General features: G+C 65.1%; 2 protein-coding genes across 4 annotated transcripts; both read right to left on the bottom strand.

The window, feature by feature from the left end:
• Window positions 1–33: 33 nt before the first annotated feature.
• GCGR (glucagon receptor) lies at window positions 34–10,268 on the bottom strand. 3 transcript variants are annotated; one of them, XM_054645210.2, is made up of 14 exons: window positions 10,087–10,221; window positions 4,325–4,483; window positions 3,933–4,029; window positions 3,684–3,791; window positions 3,059–3,180; window positions 2,855–2,961; window positions 2,612–2,765; window positions 2,325–2,484; window positions 2,188–2,248; window positions 1,886–1,955; window positions 1,646–1,734; window positions 1,429–1,567; window positions 1,295–1,336; window positions 38–855 (listed from the first exon to the last, which is right to left on the bottom strand). In XM_054645210.2, the coding sequence occupies exons 2-14, from the start codon at window positions 4,391–4,393 to the stop codon at window positions 562–564; spliced, it is 1,512 nt and encodes a 503-aa protein (XP_054501185.2). In that variant the 5' UTR covers window positions 4,394–4,483; window positions 10,087–10,221; the 3' UTR covers window positions 38–561. The 3 variants fall into 3 exon arrangements, with proteins under 3 accessions (XP_077044332.1, XP_077044331.1, XP_054501185.2); XM_077188217.1 differs by having other exon boundaries at window positions 34–855; window positions 1,429–1,734; window positions 4,325–4,523; window positions 10,087–10,268; XM_077188216.1 differs by having other exon boundaries at window positions 34–855; window positions 1,429–1,734.
• Window positions 10,269–11,897: 1,629 nt separating this feature from the next.
• SLC25A10 (solute carrier family 25 member 10) lies at window positions 11,898–18,678 on the bottom strand. Its single transcript, XM_054644948.2, is given in 12 exon segments — window positions 11,898–12,884; window positions 13,312–13,368; window positions 13,476–13,553; window positions 13,775–13,867; window positions 13,972–14,042; window positions 14,528–14,571; window positions 14,789–14,830; window positions 15,166–15,214; window positions 15,293–15,401; window positions 15,484–15,603; window positions 18,395–18,609; window positions 18,612–18,678. Coding segments are annotated over 12 exon segments (1,038 nt in total). The 5' UTR covers window positions 18,670–18,678; the 3' UTR covers window positions 11,898–12,782.
• Between the last annotated feature and the right edge of the window lie 45 nt (window positions 18,679–18,723).

The following is an 18,723-nucleotide window of genomic DNA, read 5'->3' as shown; positions in this document are numbered from 1 at the left end:
AAGGGCTCCTGGCAGCGAAAGGACAGAGCCGATTAGCGGCCAAAGGAAAGCGCGTGCTGGGGGAGCTGGAGCTGCCCCCGGCCGGCAGCGCTGCAGCGGCTGCGGCTGCACGTCTGCCCCCTCACCTGTGCTGGGCTGGGGCAGGCAGTGGGGCTGTCTTCTGGAGCAGCCCATCCCTGCCGGGTGACTCAGCTCCCCATCCATGGCTGTGGCCTGTGAGCATCCCAGGGGTGCTTGGGAGCATGGTCCACACACATCCAATGTTCCCAGTGTCCCCAGTCCCCACAGCAAAGCACACACAGAGCTGGCCCTGCAGCCCGGCACGGGCCCACACCTATTTACAGATATGACAGATAAATTACAGCACTGTGCACAGGGACTCAAGGTGCACGAGGAAGCACCACAGGACAAACTCCCCCCCTACAGATCCCCCTGGCCCCACAGTTCTCCCTTCCAGAGGTCCAGGTCCCCCTTGCCTGCCTCACTGTGTCCGTGTGCCAGGCACCAGGGGAGGACGGGGCAGGGCACGGCTCAGGGCAGCCCTCCCAGCTGGCTGCGGGCTCAGAAATGGCTCTCGGCCGTGGTCTCAGGAAACTCGTAGCAGTGGTGATGGCCCCCGAGGGCGAGGTGCTCTGCGGTGCTGCGCCCGCTCCTCTCCAGGCGCTGGGCGCCGGCCTGGGGGCCCAGGCTGCGCCCCAGCCCGTTGGTGCAGCCGCTCACCAGCTGGTGCTTCTCGCAGGTGCTGCCGGCGCCGTTGCGGGCACTGGGTGCGTGGCTGTAGGTGTGCTTGTACTCCTCAGCCAGGTCCTTCCCCAGCTTCCAGCGCTGCCACCGCTTCAGCAGCTCTGCCTGCACCTGCGGGCAGCAGCTGTCAATGTGAGCCCATGCCCCTGCTGCCCATGCCCCGCTGCCCATGCCCTGCTGCCCGTGCCCCGCTGCCCGTGCCCCTGCTGCCCATGCCCTGCTGCCCGTGCCCCGCTGCCCGTGCCTCTGCTGCCCGTGCCCCTGCTGCCCATGCCCTGCTGCCTGTGCCCCGCTGCCCGTGCCCCTGCTGCCCGTGCCCTGCTGTCCGTGCCCCACTGCCCGTGCCCCTGCTGCCTGTGCCCCGCTGCCCGTGCCCTGCCGCCCGTGCCCCGCTGCCCGTGCCCCGCTGCCCGTGCCCCTGCTGCCCGTGCCCTGCTGTCCGTGCCCCGCTGCCCGTGCCCCGCTGCCCGTGCCCCACTGCCTGTGCCCCTGCTGCCTGTGCCCCCGCTGCCCGTGCCCCTGCTGCCCGTGCCCCTGCTGTCCTGCTCACCTCCTTGTTGACGAAGCAGTAGAGAATGGCCACCAGCAAACCCTGGGAACGGGGAGGAGAGGCGTGAAGAGCGTAACCAGACCTCAGTCCAGTCCCTCTTGAGACTGAGTGTCCCCAAGGAGGCCTGGGCTCACCTGGAAGGAGCTCAGGAAGAGGTCGAAGAAGAGCTTGACGTAGCGCAGCGTGCCCTGGGCGTGCTCGTCCGTGATGAAGGCAAAGACCACCTCGTGGATGCCCAGCAGTGGGATGAGCGTCAGCGTGGACCTGGCCAGCCTGTGGGACGGGGGTCTCGGGTGGGAACACAGCCGTGTGTGCCGTGGGGACTCAGGGAGAGCCACGTCCAGCACCCACCTGAACTTGTAGTCAGTGTAGCGCATCTGGTGTGCACGGAGCTTGGAAACAAGGATCTGAATGATGCGGATGAAGATGAAGAAGTTGATCTGCAATGGAATGGAGCGAGCCCTCAGGGGCACAGGCAGAGCCAGAGGAGGGGCAGACAGGACACCTCTGCTCTCCTGCCCTCGGCAGCCCCTCCACAGCCATCCTGGGGCCTGTGACACAGACGTGGAGCAGGGGCTGCAGGGGGCTCACCAGGATGGCCAGGAACACGGGGAAGCGAAGGATCCACCAGAAGCCCATGTTGTTGTTTGTGGACCAGCACCTGCAGAATGGAGGGATGGGAACTGCCAGGAAGCCCCTTTACCAGGCAGCAGCTGGAGACTGGCATGGCATTGGTAGCCTGAGTCAAGCAAGCACTAAGGCCCAGAACCCTGCTCCTTGCCATGGGCAATGGTGTGGAGTGACTCCAGGGCCAGCACAACGTCCCTACAGTCCCACCCGCACCTACCTGTGCCCTGTGCCCCCTCCAGCCAGCAGCTGGAGCTGGTACTCACTGTATGTTTTCATAGAGGAACTTCACAATGACCCAGGGAATGAGGAACAGCATGGGTGCCCCTGAGGGGAGGTGAGCAGAGCACGGGTGAGGCACAGCAGGGCACAGGGTCAGGGGGCCCAGCCCACCCACACTCACCCCAGCCGATGCACAGGTAGAGGGTGAAGTAGCTCCTCTCGGAGAAGACGGCCACCACCAGCAGGTTGTGCAGGTAGATGCCTTCCACCAGCAGCCAGCAGTAGTTGGCCACGATGCCGTACTGCATGAAGACCGTGGCTGCCCTGCAGCCTGCAGCTGCCTGTGGGCAGGGGTCAGGGCTGCAGCACTGCCTGCGTGTGTGCCCGTGCCCCCAGCCCCACAGCACTGCCTGTCCCTGTCCCCATCCCCATCCCCATCCCCATCCCCGTCCCTGTCCCTGCGCTGACCTCGTCGCTCAGCCACACTTGCACGTTGTAGCCGTCGATCTTGTCGCTGTAGTGGGTTTTGAGCAGGGCGTCGATGACCAGCACGGAGACGCCCTTCAGGATGAAGGAGGCGAACAGGTTCATGTGGATGTAGTTCCTCATGCAGTGCAGCTTGCTGCGGATTTGGGGGCCATTGTCAGTGCCCGTGCGTGGGCCCTGGCCTCCCCCTGCCCAGCCTGTGGACAGCCATGCCCAAAGTCCCACCTGAAGCCCAGCAGCAGGGCCAGGGCGAGCAGCAGCGCACACAGGGACACAGAGTAGCCCACAGTGTACATCACCTTGAAGCTGCCATAGGTCTTGGCAAACTTTTCCTGGAAGAGGAGGGAGCAAGTGAGGGCAGGGGCAGATGGAGGGCAGGCAGGGGGGCAGGCAGGGACCCCCACACCCCTGCTGCCCAGGTCTGCCCACCTGCGCCTTCAGGTCCTCGTCATCCTGCTCACACTGTGTGGCATCGCGCAGGGACTGTCCCCGCGGGCCTGTCACCCACTGTCCGTCCGGCCCACAGGTCTTGAAGACGTGTCTGTGCTTCACTGCGAGGGGAGGGGATGGTGAGGGGTGCCAGCCCCTGTGCCCCCACAGGCAGCGTGCACTGGCCCCAGTGTGACTGCCTGCAGCAGCACATGCACGCAGCACACAGGTGTCCCAGCACAGCTGCACACAGCTGTGAACACACTGCACACACTGCACAGCTGCACACACTGCACAGCTGCACACACCTGTGAACACACTGCACAGCTGCACACACCTGTGAACACACTGCACACACTGTGCACACTGCACACACTGCGCAGCTGCACACACACAGCACAGCTGCACACACTGCACACACTGCACACACTGCACACACTGCACAGCTGCACACACTGCACACACTGCACACACTGCACAGCTGCACACACTGCACAGCTGCACACACCTGCACACACTGCACACACTGCACACACTGCACAGCTGCACACACTGCACAGGTGCACACACTGCACAGCTGCACACACTGCACAGCTGCACGTGCACACGCCCCTCCCTGCATTACCTTTCTGGTACCAGGGCAGGAACCAGGGGCAGGGCACACTGGCTGTGCTGTTGGGCATCGTGTCGGGCCAGCAGGAGAACTTGTCGAAGGTGCGGTTACAGACCAGCTCTGCAGGAGGACAGGAGCTGGTGGCGCTTTGGCCTCACCCTCCCCTGCCCCCTCTGCTTGTCCCCATCCTGCGGGGGCCCTGTGCTGGCTCTGTGCCCCATCCCCATCTCAGCAGGACCCTCGGGACCCCGGGGCACTGACCCGTGGGCGCGGGCTGGAGGCTCATGTTGCGCTGGCACTCCTCGCTGTACTCCTTCCATCTCTCCACGACGTTATCCGTGATCTGGGCAGAGGGGCCCTGCGGGCACCAGGGACCACCTGTCACTCGTGTCCTGCTCACAGGGGGCACCGTGCTGTGCCAGGCAGTGACCCCAGATGGTGCTGGCGAACATACCATGCCACGCCACGCCATTCTGAGCCATGCCATGCCATTCTCAGCCATGCCGTGCCATGAGGAGGCACAAAGGGGCACCAGATGCTGTACCACGTGCCATGGTGAGGGGATGCAGTGGGATGGGTGGCTCGGTGGTCCTGCGTGGGTGCTGGGCTGAGCATGGGGCAGAGCACCCTCATGTGTGACAGCTCATCCTTACCTGGCAGCAGAGCAGCAGCGCCAGCAGGGTGAGGAGACGTGGCTGGGACATCCCTCCTCTGGACCACATGCATGGGACACAGCGCAAGGCACACGGCTTCCTACCGGCCCTCAGCAGCTTCTCCAGCCCGGTGGTGCCGGCCCTGGCATGTGGGCAGCCCTGTGCAAGACTCCTGGTCACGGGGACTCCTGGGACACAGCTGGGGGACATGGGGCTAGGGCAGGTGGGGTTGGAGATGGCCACTCTGGCACAGAGCCTGTCTCCATCCCCACCCGACCCTGCTTGGTGTTCACATTCAGATATTTGTTCACTCATTTTTGCACCAAGTGCCTGTATTATCCTCCCCAGGAAGGCACTGTGACAGTGACCATGCAGGTTCTCTGCCTGCCAAGCCAGTTTCAGCCCCCGTGTGGCTGGAGTGCAGTGGCAGTGCTGCCTCCCGACCCTCGCAGAAAACCTGGGCTGGTGCCACCCCACGCTGCTGCTGGGACCCAGCTGTGCATCACTGCTGCATCCTGAGAATGCAGACCCCCTGGCAGAAGGGACCCCCCCTCACAGCTGAGCACGCCCTCAGGCAGAGAGGCTGGCACCTGGGCTCTCCCTGCCTCCGTGGGCTCTCATGCCTGACACCCAGCCATGGTCTGGCAGCAGCACCTCCAGGGATGGCCAGGGAGCATGGAGAGCAGGGGTGGGACACTGCCATTAACCCCCAGGGATCCTGGCTCGTGGGGCTGCTGTGGGCCTGGGACAAGCTCAGCTGGGCTGTGCCCCTGTGGGTCCATCTCCCCCAGCTCCAGGCAGTGACCTGGGCCCTTGCCTGACGTGGGGTCCGGGTGCTCCACAGGCCGTGGCTCACGAGGTGCCGTAATTCCCTCCAGCCCTAAGCCGGTTATGGGGCTCCTGAGCAGGATTTTGGCTCTTCCCACAAGGGCCCGTTTTGGCAGCAGCCCCATGGCACAGCCCACGGTGTGGGGTGAGGGCAGCGGAGCCGGGGGGATGGACAGCGGTGCCAGTGCCAGCGCGGGCACTGCAGCACCACCCCAGCCCCTGGGCTCCCCCTGGGCACCAGCCAGAGTGTCCTGCTCCCCATCAGTCTGCTCCCAGGGCTCGCTGCTCTGCCTGTGCCTATTTTTATCCCTGGGAAAGTCGTGTTTCCTCCGTCCGTGCAGACCCACTCGCCATGTCGCAAGTGGCTGCTGGAGCAGCTCATTAATCAGCACATGGGGCTCCAGATGCAGCTCGGGGAGCAGGACCTGCCATGGCCTTATTTAGCCAGTCCCAGGACAGAGGGAGCTGCCTCCTGGGACAGTTCTCACTGGGTGGGCTCTGTGAACAGGGACCTTTCTTGGGTGCCCACTAGCCACCTCACCACTCCAGAATTCCTGATTTTGTCATCACCCCAGCCCCGCCCCAGCAGCACTGTTGCCCAACCACTATTCCTGTCCTAGTTCCTCTCCTATCCCACCTCAGGATCCCTGTCTCTTTCCTCCCACAGCCCCATGCCAGCATCCCTGTCTCTCTTCCCCTGCTAACCCAATTCCACCAGCCCTGTGCCCCCCTCCAGCACAACACCATCCCTGCCTGTCCCATGCCACTGCCACCTATGTGCCAGCCCCACGGGAAGATGCCAGTGCCAGTCCCTGGCCAAGCATCAGTCCCTGCCCTGGCTGGAAATGCTCCTCCAGGTCCTTGGGTCACAGTGCCTTGCTGTCAGCCCCTCTGCGCAGCCGGGGAGCAACTTTGGGGCAGAGGTGTCGCTATTTTTAGTGGCTGCAGTGGGATTTAGCAGCAGGGAGGCCTCTGCCCTGGACTCCCCCCATCTGGCAGCCGCTCCCAGCCCTGCCCCAGTGTGGCCAAGCCGGGCAGACTGCACTGGGTGAGGGGTCCTGGCACGGGGGCCAGTCATGCTCCCAGCCCCATCATGGTCTTCCCCTGTCCCTGCCCAGGCCCTTTGCCCCAGCTGCCTGTGGTGCTGCACAGCCGTGGCCCCACGCCAGATCCCCACCACCCACAGGAACAGGGTCCCTGCAGACTGGGGCTGTTTCCAGCACAGACCTGGGAGTGCAGAAGGAGCCGTGGACCAGCTCTCCCTGGTCTGGAGCCAGTGGACAATGGCATAGAGGGAGCAGTGGCTCTGTGTGGTGGAACAGCAAGGTCTGGGGTGGCCGGGACCCCTGGCAGCACCGGCCCCTCCCCGGAGCTGGCACTGCCCAGCAGCAGCACCAGTGGTGCCCCTGGGCAGCGGCTCTGCCAGCTGGACGTGCTGCAGCCCCTGTCAGCTGTGCCTGGGTGCCACAGGCAGCTCTGCACAGGGGACCCGGCCCCGCATCCTCACCGCCTCCTCTCACTCTGCTGTGCCCAGCCGGCTCCCAGTGCCACATTCCCTGCCCTGGCACCTCATCCCCTGCTGGGGCCAGGCTCTGGGGGATCCCCCACCACACCAAGGCATAAGCAGTGGGTGGAGGGTGCCTGGCCTGTGAATTGGTGCCTCTGAGGGGCTGCAGTGCATGACAGCAGGTGTCCAGGGGACTTTTGCCCCACGCTGGTGTTGGACACTGGGGTGTGTTCCTGTGTCACAGTCCTGTGGCTGCTGACCTTCGTGGAGCCAGGCTGGAAACACCCAGTGCAACTCCACTTGGGGCCACAGCTGTGAAGAAGAGACCTTGTGCCAGGAGAGCAGCAACAAGAAGACAACACTGGGACACGTGCAACACCGCTGCTGGTGACCGTAGTGCTGGGGGCAGAGGGGTCACACACAGGCACCACCATCTGCCCTCACAGTGTGGCTGTGGCTGCATTTGCCTTTCCCAAGCCAGCAGTGCCAACCCTGCAGCCACAGGGGCAAAGCAAGGACTCCCATTCCCCTTGACCTGTGCCCTGGTGCCCCTGCAGCTCATGGCAGCTGCCCCTGGCCCCAGGGAGGTCAGGAGGGGCCAGCCCGGGCAGGGTGCAGGGCAAATGGAGGCCCTGGGTGCACTGCTGCCATGGCATTGCAGCAAGGCAGAGGGCATGGATGGGAAAGGGCTTGAGTTGGGATTTTGCTCCCCACTGATGGGTGTGCAGCCTCCACGCCACCCTGCAGCAGCTCTGTACCAGCACGGACCCACACTGGTGGCTGAGGGCCCAGCCCTGCCTAGGAAGAGACTCTCTCCTCATCCCACCATGGCCACTTTCCCCTGAGGATTTTGCCACCCCAGCCCCTCTGGCATTGCTGCCATCGCACGTGTGAGAGAATGAGCTCCACATCTGGGATCTCTGTGGATGGTCATGTGGATCAGGGCTTGCTAAAGTCCCCACAGGACACTCATGGGCATCTGCAACGTGACCTGGGAGCACCTTGGCACGGCCACGGCCCTGCACAAGTGCAGCGAGGCTGGCGCAGCCCCCAGAGCCGGATCCCACAGGACTCTCGCCTCCCCTGGGGTGGGGACTTGGCCTCGTGTGAGCACAGCCCCGCACCCAGCACAGCCCCACGGGTTTGGAGGCGGCTGTGGGGCTGTGCAGCCCCTGGACACTGGGATTAGCCCCCCGTGCGCTAATGCGGTGCTTTCCACGGCTGGCTTGGCTTGGAGCTCAGAGCTACATGCCAGCACGGCAGGGGCTTTGGCACTTGGCAGGGGTGCCAGTGCCAGCCTGGCCCTGCAGATGCTGCTCCACTTTCCACCCGGGCTCACGGCAAGCGGGGCAGGGCAGGGGACACGGCCCTGGCAGGGAGGCCCAGGAGCTCTGTCCTGCACCGTCCCTGCCCTGTGCCCCTTCCGGAAGGCTCGGGGAGGTTTCCTACTCCCCTTCTCCATTCTTTCCTTGAAAACTAAGTACAAGGAACTTTGGCAGCAAAGGAGCAGCTGAGCAGCCCGGAGCAGTCCTTGTGCTGCAAGGCTGTGACTCGTTTGCACAGAGCTATGTGATTGTGGAAGCAGTGGCACACGGAGAGAGCCAACGTCGCCAGACCCTGGCGGTGGCAGATTCTGTCTAACCCTGGACCAAGAAAACCCAAACCAGCCCTGATAGTGTTTTAATCAACAGGAGCATAGGATGCAAAGAGGACAAATGCTCTTTGCATCGCCTCCGCTTCTGCCTGGTCACCACAAGGCATGGTCAGGGGGCACCTGCACAGCTGCCCTGCACCAAAGAGGGACCATGATACAGCCTGGCAGCAGCCAAATTACCTTGCTGCCCAGCTGGCTCTGGCATGGGGGTGCTGAGCCACACAGCACCTCATCCCTGGCTCAAGGAAAGGGGTGTTTTTGTTCATCACGTTGCATGAAAACCTGTGAAACACAGACGGAAGGCACAAGAGGCAGTGTGACACGTGTGGTGAGCATGTCACAGGGGAGGCACAGGGCTGGGAAAAGCCTAGGAAAAGGTCAGTGCAGACAGGCTGGTGCACACACTCCCCTGCACTGGGAGCTCCTCACCCGAGCAGCAGATCTGCAGCCCCAGCAAGGCAGGGGTGCTGTGGGGGCCACACGTGCCCAGGCATCCTCTGGCACCACAGGCACCCAACCCCAGTGCTGGGGTAGATCAACAAGGACATGGGGATGCAGGACAAAGCAGGAGGCAGTGGTGGAGCACAGGGGGATGGAGCTGAGCAGCCATCCCATCTCCCTCATGTGCAGCTTCTCCTGCCCCTGTCCCTGCCTGGCACAGCGAGGCGCAGGGAGATGCTGTGCTCAGTGGCTGGTTTCAGCCCTGTGCTGCTGATCAGGGTTTGTGGTCACATTTTTTCATTAACTATTTTTAATCCATATTTTGCCTATTCTCTGTTCAGCCTTTTCTCTTTTCCCCTCTCTAGGCAACAGAACATAAAAAAAAAAGAAATGCACCGCAGTGTGCGGAAAGGAGCAGGATTGGTGGGAAGCCACAGGAGCTGGCAGCTGGGGCAGCACTAACACGCTGACGAGGGGTCCTGCAGGCCCTAAATTTTCCTGCTGATGCACAGACAAAATCACAGGGGCAGTCACTGAATTTGGTGTGGGTCAGGACACCCGCGGCAGGCGCTGCACGGGCAGGGGGCTCAGCAGAGCTGATGCTCTGTCCTGAGGCCGTTCTGTGCCAGGGGAGCAGGCTGACCCCGCGGTCCCTGCTTCCCTCACCACCCCGGGGGACCCGCAGAAGCTTTAGAGATGCACTTGCAACCAGGAGGACGGCAAGGTCACATACCCGACATGTCCTGGTTAAACAAAGCCATTTACCAACACCGTGTTGACACAGCAGAGCTCGGGACAGAGTCACAAAGGGCACTTGCACCAGGCCCCCGTAATACCCAGAGAGCTTGGGGAGAGCTGGGACCTGGCAAAGTGTCCCCTGCTTCGGCCCCTCGGCAGGACACCCATGGGCACCGCTGTGCCCGCAGCAGGGAGACCACGCGCGGCCCATCCCGACCGAGGGCTGCTCCGGGCATCGCTCCCAAAGCTGCGGAGTTCAGCTGGAATCGCTGCCCGGGGCTCGCCGCAGAGCCCGGGGGTGCTGTGAGTCCGACGGCAGCGCCCTGCCCAGGGATGCCAGCGGGAAGCGGGCACAGCCCTGCGGGAACCCCGGGCCCAGAGCACTCAGGGGCTCATTTTCCCCGGGGCCGGCGCCCAGCACCGGGGCGGCTCCGGGAGCTGCTGCTCTGGGGTCCCGGGGCTCAATTCGCGGCCCCGGGGTTGCGCAGTCGTCACTCGAATCCACGTCCCCGCGACGGGACCTGCGACATCCCGAGCCCCGAGCCCGCCGCTGTGGGCGCTCCCTGCCCTCCTCCCTCCCTCCCTTCCCCGTACCTGTCGGGGCTGGGCTCGCGGCGGCTCCCGAACGCATCTCGGGACCGGCGGGGACCGGGTCCGGCGCGCTCGGCGAAAACTTCAGCGGAGCCGCGACGGCAGCGGCTGTGGCGACCCAGGGGGAGGGACCGGCTCGGGGGGAGGGACCGCGGGCACGGAGCCGCGTCCCGCCGCCCCGCTCCTCCCGCCGGCACCAGGGGGGCACAGCCCGGTGCGCAGCCCCGCCCGAGTGCCTGGCGCTGCCCCCGCATCACCGGCGGCCGCTGCCGGGAGCTGCGGGAGCGCCGCCGCTTGTCCCTGGCCCGCCCCGCTCCCGGGCACCGGCTCGGCTCGGCGGGGCCGGGCGGAGCGGCGGGGGCAGCTAGACCGCGCCAGCCCCGGGGGAGCGGGCCGGGGATCTGCTCCTCGGGAGGTTTCCCCGGTGCCAGCGCGCCGCCCGCTCCGGGGTTTGCTCGGAGCCTCAGGGAGCCGGGCGGGTCTCGCCGCCGGCCGCCTCAACACCCGCGCTCCGGCCGCCGCCGGCGGTGACGGGTCAGTGTCTGCCGCCGCCGTCCCGCTGCAGGTAAACACAGCCCAGGAACGGCGACGCACCGGGACCGGCTGGCTGGGGCGGCAGGGGGACCGGGGGAGCCGCGGCCTGGGGGTGCCCTGTGCCGGCCTCCCGGCACGAGCACATTTACCCCGGGCCGTGCCGGTTCAGCCTGCACGAACCCCGGTGGGCGCTCAGCGCAGCCCCGCATCCCCCGGAGCTGCCTCCCGCGGGCTCCCGCTCCGCGCGGCCGCCGGCGGCTGCAACTCCCCTGGGTGTGGGCAGAGGAGCGCCGGAGCCTGCGGGGGTCTTGCCTTTGCCACGAGGATCGGAGCCACAGCTGCCCCCGGAGGTGGCCCCGGCACCTTCTAGGCCAGGAGGGGGCTTTGGGGGAGGACGGGCACCCCCAGCCCTACCTGGAGCAGGCAGAGGTGCCCGGGGAGCCCCTGCAGGCAGCAGGGGGGGAGCAGGGGCAGGCGGCACGGCCACGGCCACAGGCGGTGCCAGCCCCACGTTCCCTGATGCGCAGCAGATAAACAGTGCCCTCGCACTGCAGCTGTGGGCGCTGTGCTCGCGGCCGTGTCTGGCACACGCTGTCCTGCCTGCCGGTGTGGCTGCTGCAGTTCGGCTGCCACGGGGGATGTGGGGACAGGGAATGTGCACACGGGAGGCAGCGCAGGGCTGGCCATCACGGGGCTGAGCAGGGCTCCGTGCTGCCGGGGGCCATGGGGCTCCATCGCTTTCCCGCTCCACGCTGGCTCTTTGCACGGCACAGAGCAGCAGCCATCAGCCCCCGGAGCCGTGGGCTGGGACGTGGGGGATGAGGAAGCACAGCCTGGCAGGGCAGCCCCCAGCTCCCCGAGCCTTCACCTGCCCATGGCCTCTGCTGCAGCTCGGCATAAGCCCAGAGTGGTGATGCCAGCTAGCATCATTAGGCCTCGTTAAGGTGACGAGCTTTCACTGCTCTGCTGTGCCAGTCTGCCGGAGCCCAATTAGTGTCACATCCAGGAGGCAGCTCCTGCCGCGGCGACGGGCGCCCTTGGCACAGCCCTACCCTGGAGCTGCCGTCCAGCTGAGACCGGGCACAGCTCAGCCGTGGAGCCTGCCCACATGGCCAGGGGTGCTGGGCACAGAGCGGGGTGAAGATGCCCTTGGCACAGCACCAGGGGCCCAGCATTGCTACCCTCTCTCAGCTCTGGGGGGCTCAGCTCCCAGCCCATGCCCCCAGCCATGGAAAGGGGTGCAGCATCTCTCCCCTCCTAACAGGACAGCAGGCCCTGCGCCACCTTCACTCTTTATTATACATCAAGGTCTCAGATATTCCAGTTCTTTGATTCCTTGGGGCCAGCTCACACAGGGGTGCCATAGCAGAGGGGCTGGTGCTCACAGCCCCCTCTCACTGGGCAGTGTGGGGTGAGGGGCTGTGAGCAGTGGGGTCTGCCCAGCCCCAGGGTGAGAGAGGCTGCAGAGTGGTGGTGGGGGATGCCCCCACAGAGAGCAGATCCAGTGCGGGTAGTGCAGTGTGGTAAGAGAGTGCTGGGTCCCCGAGCAGGCTTTAGCAGCCCTGCCAGAGCAAGGCCCTGCTCCCCACCATCATTGGTATGAGGCACGATCCCTGACTGAGGAGCTTTGGCCAAGCAGGAGCAGAGGGTGGGAGGCCAGGAGCAGGGCAGGAGGTGCAAGCTGTGTTGGGGTGAGGGAGGAGCCCGGGGGCTAAAGGCAGAGGGAGGACAGGGCCTCGCACACCCTGCCTCAAGCCCCAGCCCACAGCTGCAGGGGCAGCAGCCCCCATCCCCATGGGCTCTGTGACAGAGCCTGGATCTCCCTACTCCCTGAGACAGCACAGTCCTGCTTCTGGGGCACATCAGGGACAAGGCTCAGGGGGGGCAAGGACACAACTCAGAGCCAGTAGAGAAGTGGGAAGACAGAACCCCCCCAAAACCCCCCCAGAAGCAGTAATGCAGAGGTGGAGATGCTGAGAACGGGGATGAGAGGAGGGGTGAGTTTGTGAGGGGAGGCTGGCCACAGGTGCTGGCAAGGCACAGGAGTAGAGTTGAGAGGAGGGGGAATGGCACTGGCCCCAGAGAGCAGAGAGGGGTTCTGGGATCTTGGGGGTGACCCACACGCTCAACCCCCCTGGGGCAAGGCAGGGTCCAGTCCCCCAGACTCAGGTGGTCACTTTGATCCCAAAATATTTGCGCAGCTGTTCCAGGAACAGAAAGGTGAGAACAGTCTGAGGAACCAGCCGGACAGCAGCAGGAACGAAGCCCTGGAGGGACAGCAAGAAGGGGAGGAGTCAGTGTGTGCCTGCCACTGATTGTCCCAGCAGCCCAAGCCTGGCAGCAGCACGAGTGGGCAGGCATGGGTCAGCACTGGCCGGGCTGTGGAGCAGGCACTGTCACACCATGGCCACCATGGTGCACACAGGGCTCAGCACCATGTGCCAACCCCTCTGGCACCTGCACTGCTGCTTGGGAGCTCGATGGGTGCAGCAGGGCCACAGCTGTGGTGCCTGGCCCAGCCTGAGTCCCACTGAGGCCAGGGCTTGCAACACCTCGGGGCCAAGCCTGGGCCGGGCAGACAGGGGCTGCCACAGCAGAACCTGGAAGGTTCCCTGCCCCAGGACTGTTCTGGGCCACAACCTCTGCCCCCAGCTCAGCCCAGCCTGCCCCACCCCTGCGCCCCCAGCCAGGTACCTTGTAGAAGGCAAGTGGTCCGAGCTTGGCAGTTTCCATGGCACAGTGGACGACTCCCTGGAGTGAGAGGGTGAGAGATGAGCTGGGAGGGGCTGGGAGGCAGACGCTGGCATGTAGATATGGGAGGACAGGCAGCAGCAAGGTGGGCAAGGTGGGCGACTCACCTGGTACTCCCCATGGGAGTTCATGAGGCGGGTCTTGAGCACATCCAGGGGCTGGCACAGGAATGTGGCACACAGGCCCTGCAGAGAGTCAGACAAGTCAGGAGACCTCCATGCCAGCCACTGCTGTGGTCACTGCAGAGCCTCAGAGCCACACTGGGACCCAGCCTCAGGCCAGGAGCCTCCTGGAGCCACTGTGCTGAGCCGAGCCCGGAGCAGCAGCCCTGGCAGCCCCAGCCTGACACCCTGACCCTGCTGCAGGCAAACCCAAGCAGTGCCCCCCGGCCCCCAGCCCCACTCACAGCGATGAAGCTGGACAGGAAGTGAGTGAAGACATTGTCTGACAGAAATCCAGTTGCGAGAACCAGCTGCTTGGCCTGGTCATAACAGGAGAGCTGCAAAGACATGGTGAATCAGCAACATGCTCCCTGTTCCTTGTGCACCAGGGACCATCCTCGTCCCTATCCCAGTCCCCTACTGCCCAGCAGAACTGTCCTACCTGTCCAACAGTGACAAGGGCCCCACGGAGCGAAGCCACTGATGCTCCTGAGAAGAGTTTCTTCACGCCCTCTGTGGACAGACAGATTTGGATGAGCACAGTTCTCTGCCATCACTCAGACTCCATTACCCCGGGAGTCTCCTTCCATGCCCAGTGTGTGTCCACAACTCCTCACACAGCCCTGCTTGAAGCACACCATAGCAAACAGGCTGAAGGAGCAGGGAGTCCTTCAAAGCAGCATGACCTCCTCCCTGCCTCTGCTCATCCTCTGTTCCACCTGCTCCACCCTCCTGCGCTGTTCTGTTGCAGGTCCCAGCAGCTCACCCTTTCCCACCAAGTATCTGCAGGCTGCCAGGCCCTGACAGACCTTGCCCAGCCCCTGCCCCAGCCAGATGATGAGGAGATGCAGACCCTGTGCTCCCCTGGACACCCCCAGCCCCAAGGGCATCCCCCGGCCCCTCTCCCTGCCCCGGCTGAGCGAACTTCCAGGGCGCCCTGACCCGGCACCTGCTAAGACACCGGAGCAGGCTCACCCACACGGCTGGCACAGCCTCACCTTCCCGGAGGACACGGTACATGCCATCCAGGGCATGGGAATAACTGGAAGGAGCGAGAGGGGAAGGGGTCAGGGCCCGAGGCTCCCCAGCACGGCCGCAGCCCCGCTGCTCCCCCGGGCACCGGCGGCCCCACCCGGACCCCAGCGCCCCCGGAGCGGTGCTGCCCCCCCGCGGCCGCGCGGACCCCGGCCCCGGTCCCGCCGGCCCCTCCAGGCCTCCCCCCCTCGGCCCCAGCGCCCCTCGCCCTGCCCCTCACTCACTTGCGCCGCTGGTCCGGCGGCTGCTTCATGTCGTTCTGCATCCTGGAAGGCAAAGCACCGCAGGTGAGGGGGCAGCCGGTACCCCACTGTCCCCTGCAGCACCGGGACCCCAGCACAGGACAGTGGTGTTGTGTTGCCCATTTACAAAGGGCCAAGAAAGTTGCCTTCAGTCCCACTCCCTGTGAGGGTCATACACGGCTGGGTGCTGTCACCAAAAGGCAGAACAGCTCTGGCCATCCTGGGCATAGAGCTCCCGGCCCACTGACCACAGGGCAGGCTGGCCAGGAGGGATGTCAGGAGAACCCCAGCACAGCCACCACCCCAAATGCCATCATGCACAGGGGGCCAAAAGCCCCGGTCATACAGACAGAACTGACCTGACGTTCACCATGTCTGCCGGGGTTCCCACAAACCCGCCAGTGAAACCTGCGGCCAAACAAGAGCTGGGTCAGGGCCTATCCATCCTGAGGGAGCCAGGGCCAAGGGCCCCAGTGCCTGGCTCACCTCCTACTGCAGCCAAGAGCACTTTCTGGTAGAAGGGGGGAGGCCCCTGGTTGCTCATGCGGTTCTTTGCGGTCTCATAGATGCCAAAGCGAGTCAAGGAATATGTCATCTGGATGGGGGAAAGGAGCGGCTGTGTGTGGCACAGGGCAGCTCCCCACGCAGCAGGTGCCGCAGGAGCTCCGCGCACTCACCTGCCGGCACAGCGAGGCGCTCAGCCCGTTGTAGAGCGCCAGGAAGCCGTCGGTGCGGATCACGTGCATCGCCATCCCCGTCATCCTCATCTTCACCTCCTGCTGCGTCTGCAGGTGCACCTGGGGCAGAGCGCAGCGCGTCAGCCCAGCGGGGCTGGGCAGGGACAGAGGGGCACGAACAGGTGGGGATTGGAGCTGTGTCAGGTTAGCAGCACTGGCACAGGAGCCAACTGCAAGACACAGACAGCCTGGAGCAGGCTGGCCCAGCCTGGCAGCGGAGGGGTGGAGGCAGAGAGGGAGGGAGGGAAGGAGGGAGGAAGGAGTGCCGAGGCTCCTGCCTGCAGCACCTCCCAGGCCCTGCCCTCACAGCCGCCCAAGGTGAAGGGGGGCACCTGCCCTTCTGGGCCACCTCAGGGTGGAAGGTGTGGGAGTGTGGGTGTGTGCCCAGCAGTACGTGAGTGAGCAAGGGCCCTGTGTGGGTTTGCTCAAGGGGATGCACTGGGCTGGTGAAATCACGGCCATGCAATGCAGCAGGCCTCCAGAGCCACTTCCCCTCCTCCTCAGTGCAGGAATCACACAGGCAGGAAGAGAACCCCACAGCTGGCCAGGCGCTCCCCTTCCTGCCTGCAGCAGCCCAACGCTTCCCACCATCTCCAGGGGCAACGGCACAGGAGCTGGCTGGGACAGGGGAGCCATGTGGGCTGATGCTGGAGCATGCTCTGAGCACTGCAGAGACCACATGTGGGTCAAAGGCCCCAGGAGATAAGGAGAGCAAAGGGCTGCTGACAGGGGATCAGGCCACTACGGAAGCTGTGGCACGGCTGGGTCGTGCGACACTCTGCAGGATGTTGGGAACAGCCACTGTCTCCCATATGGAGCAACAGCAGGGGTGCAGGGGCCTGCCTGCAATTCCCACAGGTGGATTTTGGACGTCAGGGACCAGAGCTTGCGGGTGCTCACAGCCTGGGGCAGCTGAAGCGGGCAGGGTCATGTAGGGACACGGTCCACTGCCTGCAGTCTGCAGGAAGGGCAGGCAGGCATGGGACAGGCTGGCCAGGCGATGGTCACTGCAGGGCCAGCAGGCCGTGGGCAGCCAGCAGCTGCACAGTTGGCCTAAGGGCACAAGCACTCTGTAGGTGAGCTGGCCAGGGCCTCTCACTGGGGCCAAAGTCCAGAGGTGCAATGAAGTGCCCTTCGTCCCCTGCCCTGCCAGAGCCTGAGGCCCCTCATGCCTCCCCAGGCCTGGCACCAGCCTCTGCTGTGGGGGAACACATGGCCAAAGAAGGGTCTGTATTCAATAATCAGTGTGATTATTGATCTGGCAAAAACAGCTGGCCAGGCTGTGCTGCTCACACTGCAGGAATGAAGGGGCCGCTCATCCACACAGGACAGCATGGGGATGCAGCCCAAACGTCACAGCCATCACGCTGGCTCAGAGACAGACCTAGAGGCAGGTGCCAGACTAATTCCCTTTCTTAGCGCCTTGCCAGGCACCCCACACAAGCTCCCACGGGCTGGCAGCCACCTCCACTGGGCAGACAGGGCCAGCTGGGCAAGGCAACAGGCCGAGCACTGGGGAGGTGGCACTGCCCTGCCAGGGCTGGCTCCTCTCCTGGGCCTGTGCCTGGAACATCTTCCTCTCTCCCCACGGGGTGGGAAGGGGCCGTGTGTCCCAGCCTCACCCACAGGCATTGCCCTGGGAAGGGCAGGCTCTGTCCTGGGCTGCCTCCTCCCTCCCCCTCGCAGCCTGCTCCGCTGCCAGGCTCGTCGCCGCTTGGCTGGCACACAAGGCTCTGGGCAGCGCTGGCATTTGCCCCGTGTGTGGGTGCTGGCAGCGCAGGGCTGCGCGCGGCGCCCTTTGTGCAGCAGCAGGCATGCCAGGTCATCTGCGGCGCCTAGGTGACATCTTGGCTGAGGACTCCCAGCCCAGTGGGCCAGCGTCCAGCACCGCCGGCCCCGGAGTCACTGCCGTGTCCAGGCACGGCTGCCCAAGGCACCCTCCGCAGCTCCTGGAGCTGGCACCCCAAGCTCCCCTCAGCCACACACCCACCCATGCCCTCGTGCTGGGTTTTTGAGACCCCTCAGCCGTGTCCCTGCAGCCAAGAGTCAGCTCCAGAACAGCAGCTGTTTCCCCAGACCTCTACAGCTGTTCTCCAGCTCCCTCCGTTGCTCTGGGACCCTCACAGCCATTCCCTATCCCTTCATAACCCTTCCAGAACCCCCAGGCCTGCTTCCCAGAACCCCAGAGCAGCTCCCCGTCCCCTCGAAGTTGCTCTGGGACCCTCACAGCCACCCTCTCTCCCCCTCTGGCAGCCGTTCCCCAGTAGCTCAGAGCCAGTCCTTCAGCTGCTCCGGGATCCTCAGAGCAGCTCCTCATCCCCCCACAGCCACTCCGGGACTCTCTCAGTCACTCCGAGTCCCCCCAAGCCATTCCGCATCCCCTCAGAGTTGCTCTGGGACCCTCACAGCTGCACCCCCGCAGCCAGGTCCCTCAGAACCGGTCCCGCAGCTGCTCCGGGACCCTCACACCCGCTCCCCGTCCCGTCCCGGCTGCTGCCCCCGCTGCAGCCCAGTCCCCTACGGCCGCTCCCGGGACCCTCGGACCTATTCCCCGCTCCGTCGCAGACTCTTCAGAACCCCTGCAGCCAGTCCCAACTCCCCCAGCCTCCACCCCACCCTCGCCGGCACCCTCACAACCACTACCAGTCCCCCTTAACTGTCCCCCCAAGCCCTCACCGACACCTGTCCCCATAACCGTCCCCTCACACCACCCGCCCCCATAACCGCCTCGCCATCCCCTCAGAGCCCCCCAGAGCACCGCAGCCATTCCCAGCCTCTCGCACTCGCCCTCCCTGCCCCCCGACGGGCTCCCCGCGCCGCCGGGGCCGCCCCGGGCCGTGTCCCCCCTCACCTTCAGCAGATCCAGGGGGTGCGTGCAGCAGGCGGCCCCGGACGACGCGAGGCCGCCGAAGTACCAGCGCGAAACGCGCTGCTCCGCCATGGGCGCCGCTGCTGCCACAAGCCACGCCCTCACCGGGACCAGGCCACGCCCCCTTCCGTTAAGCCACGCCCTCTCCCGGTACCGGAAGGGGGTGGGGCGGGCCCGGGGCTCGCATCCCCCACCTACGGCGAACGCGGCAGCCGCAGGCTCCGGAATCCTCGCTCCCACCCCGCACGCATCCCCATTTCCAGCGCGGGGAAGGCCCTTTCCGTCCATAATTAAGGGATTAATTAATGGGG

The sequence above is a fragment of the Agelaius phoeniceus genome, chromosome 19 (assembly GCF_051311805.1).
Source record: "Agelaius phoeniceus isolate bAgePho1 chromosome 19, bAgePho1.hap1, whole genome shotgun sequence".
Classification (NCBI taxonomy): domain Eukaryota; kingdom Metazoa; phylum Chordata; class Aves; order Passeriformes; family Icteridae; genus Agelaius; species Agelaius phoeniceus.
This window is presented reverse-complemented; position numbering and strand designations above follow the sequence as displayed.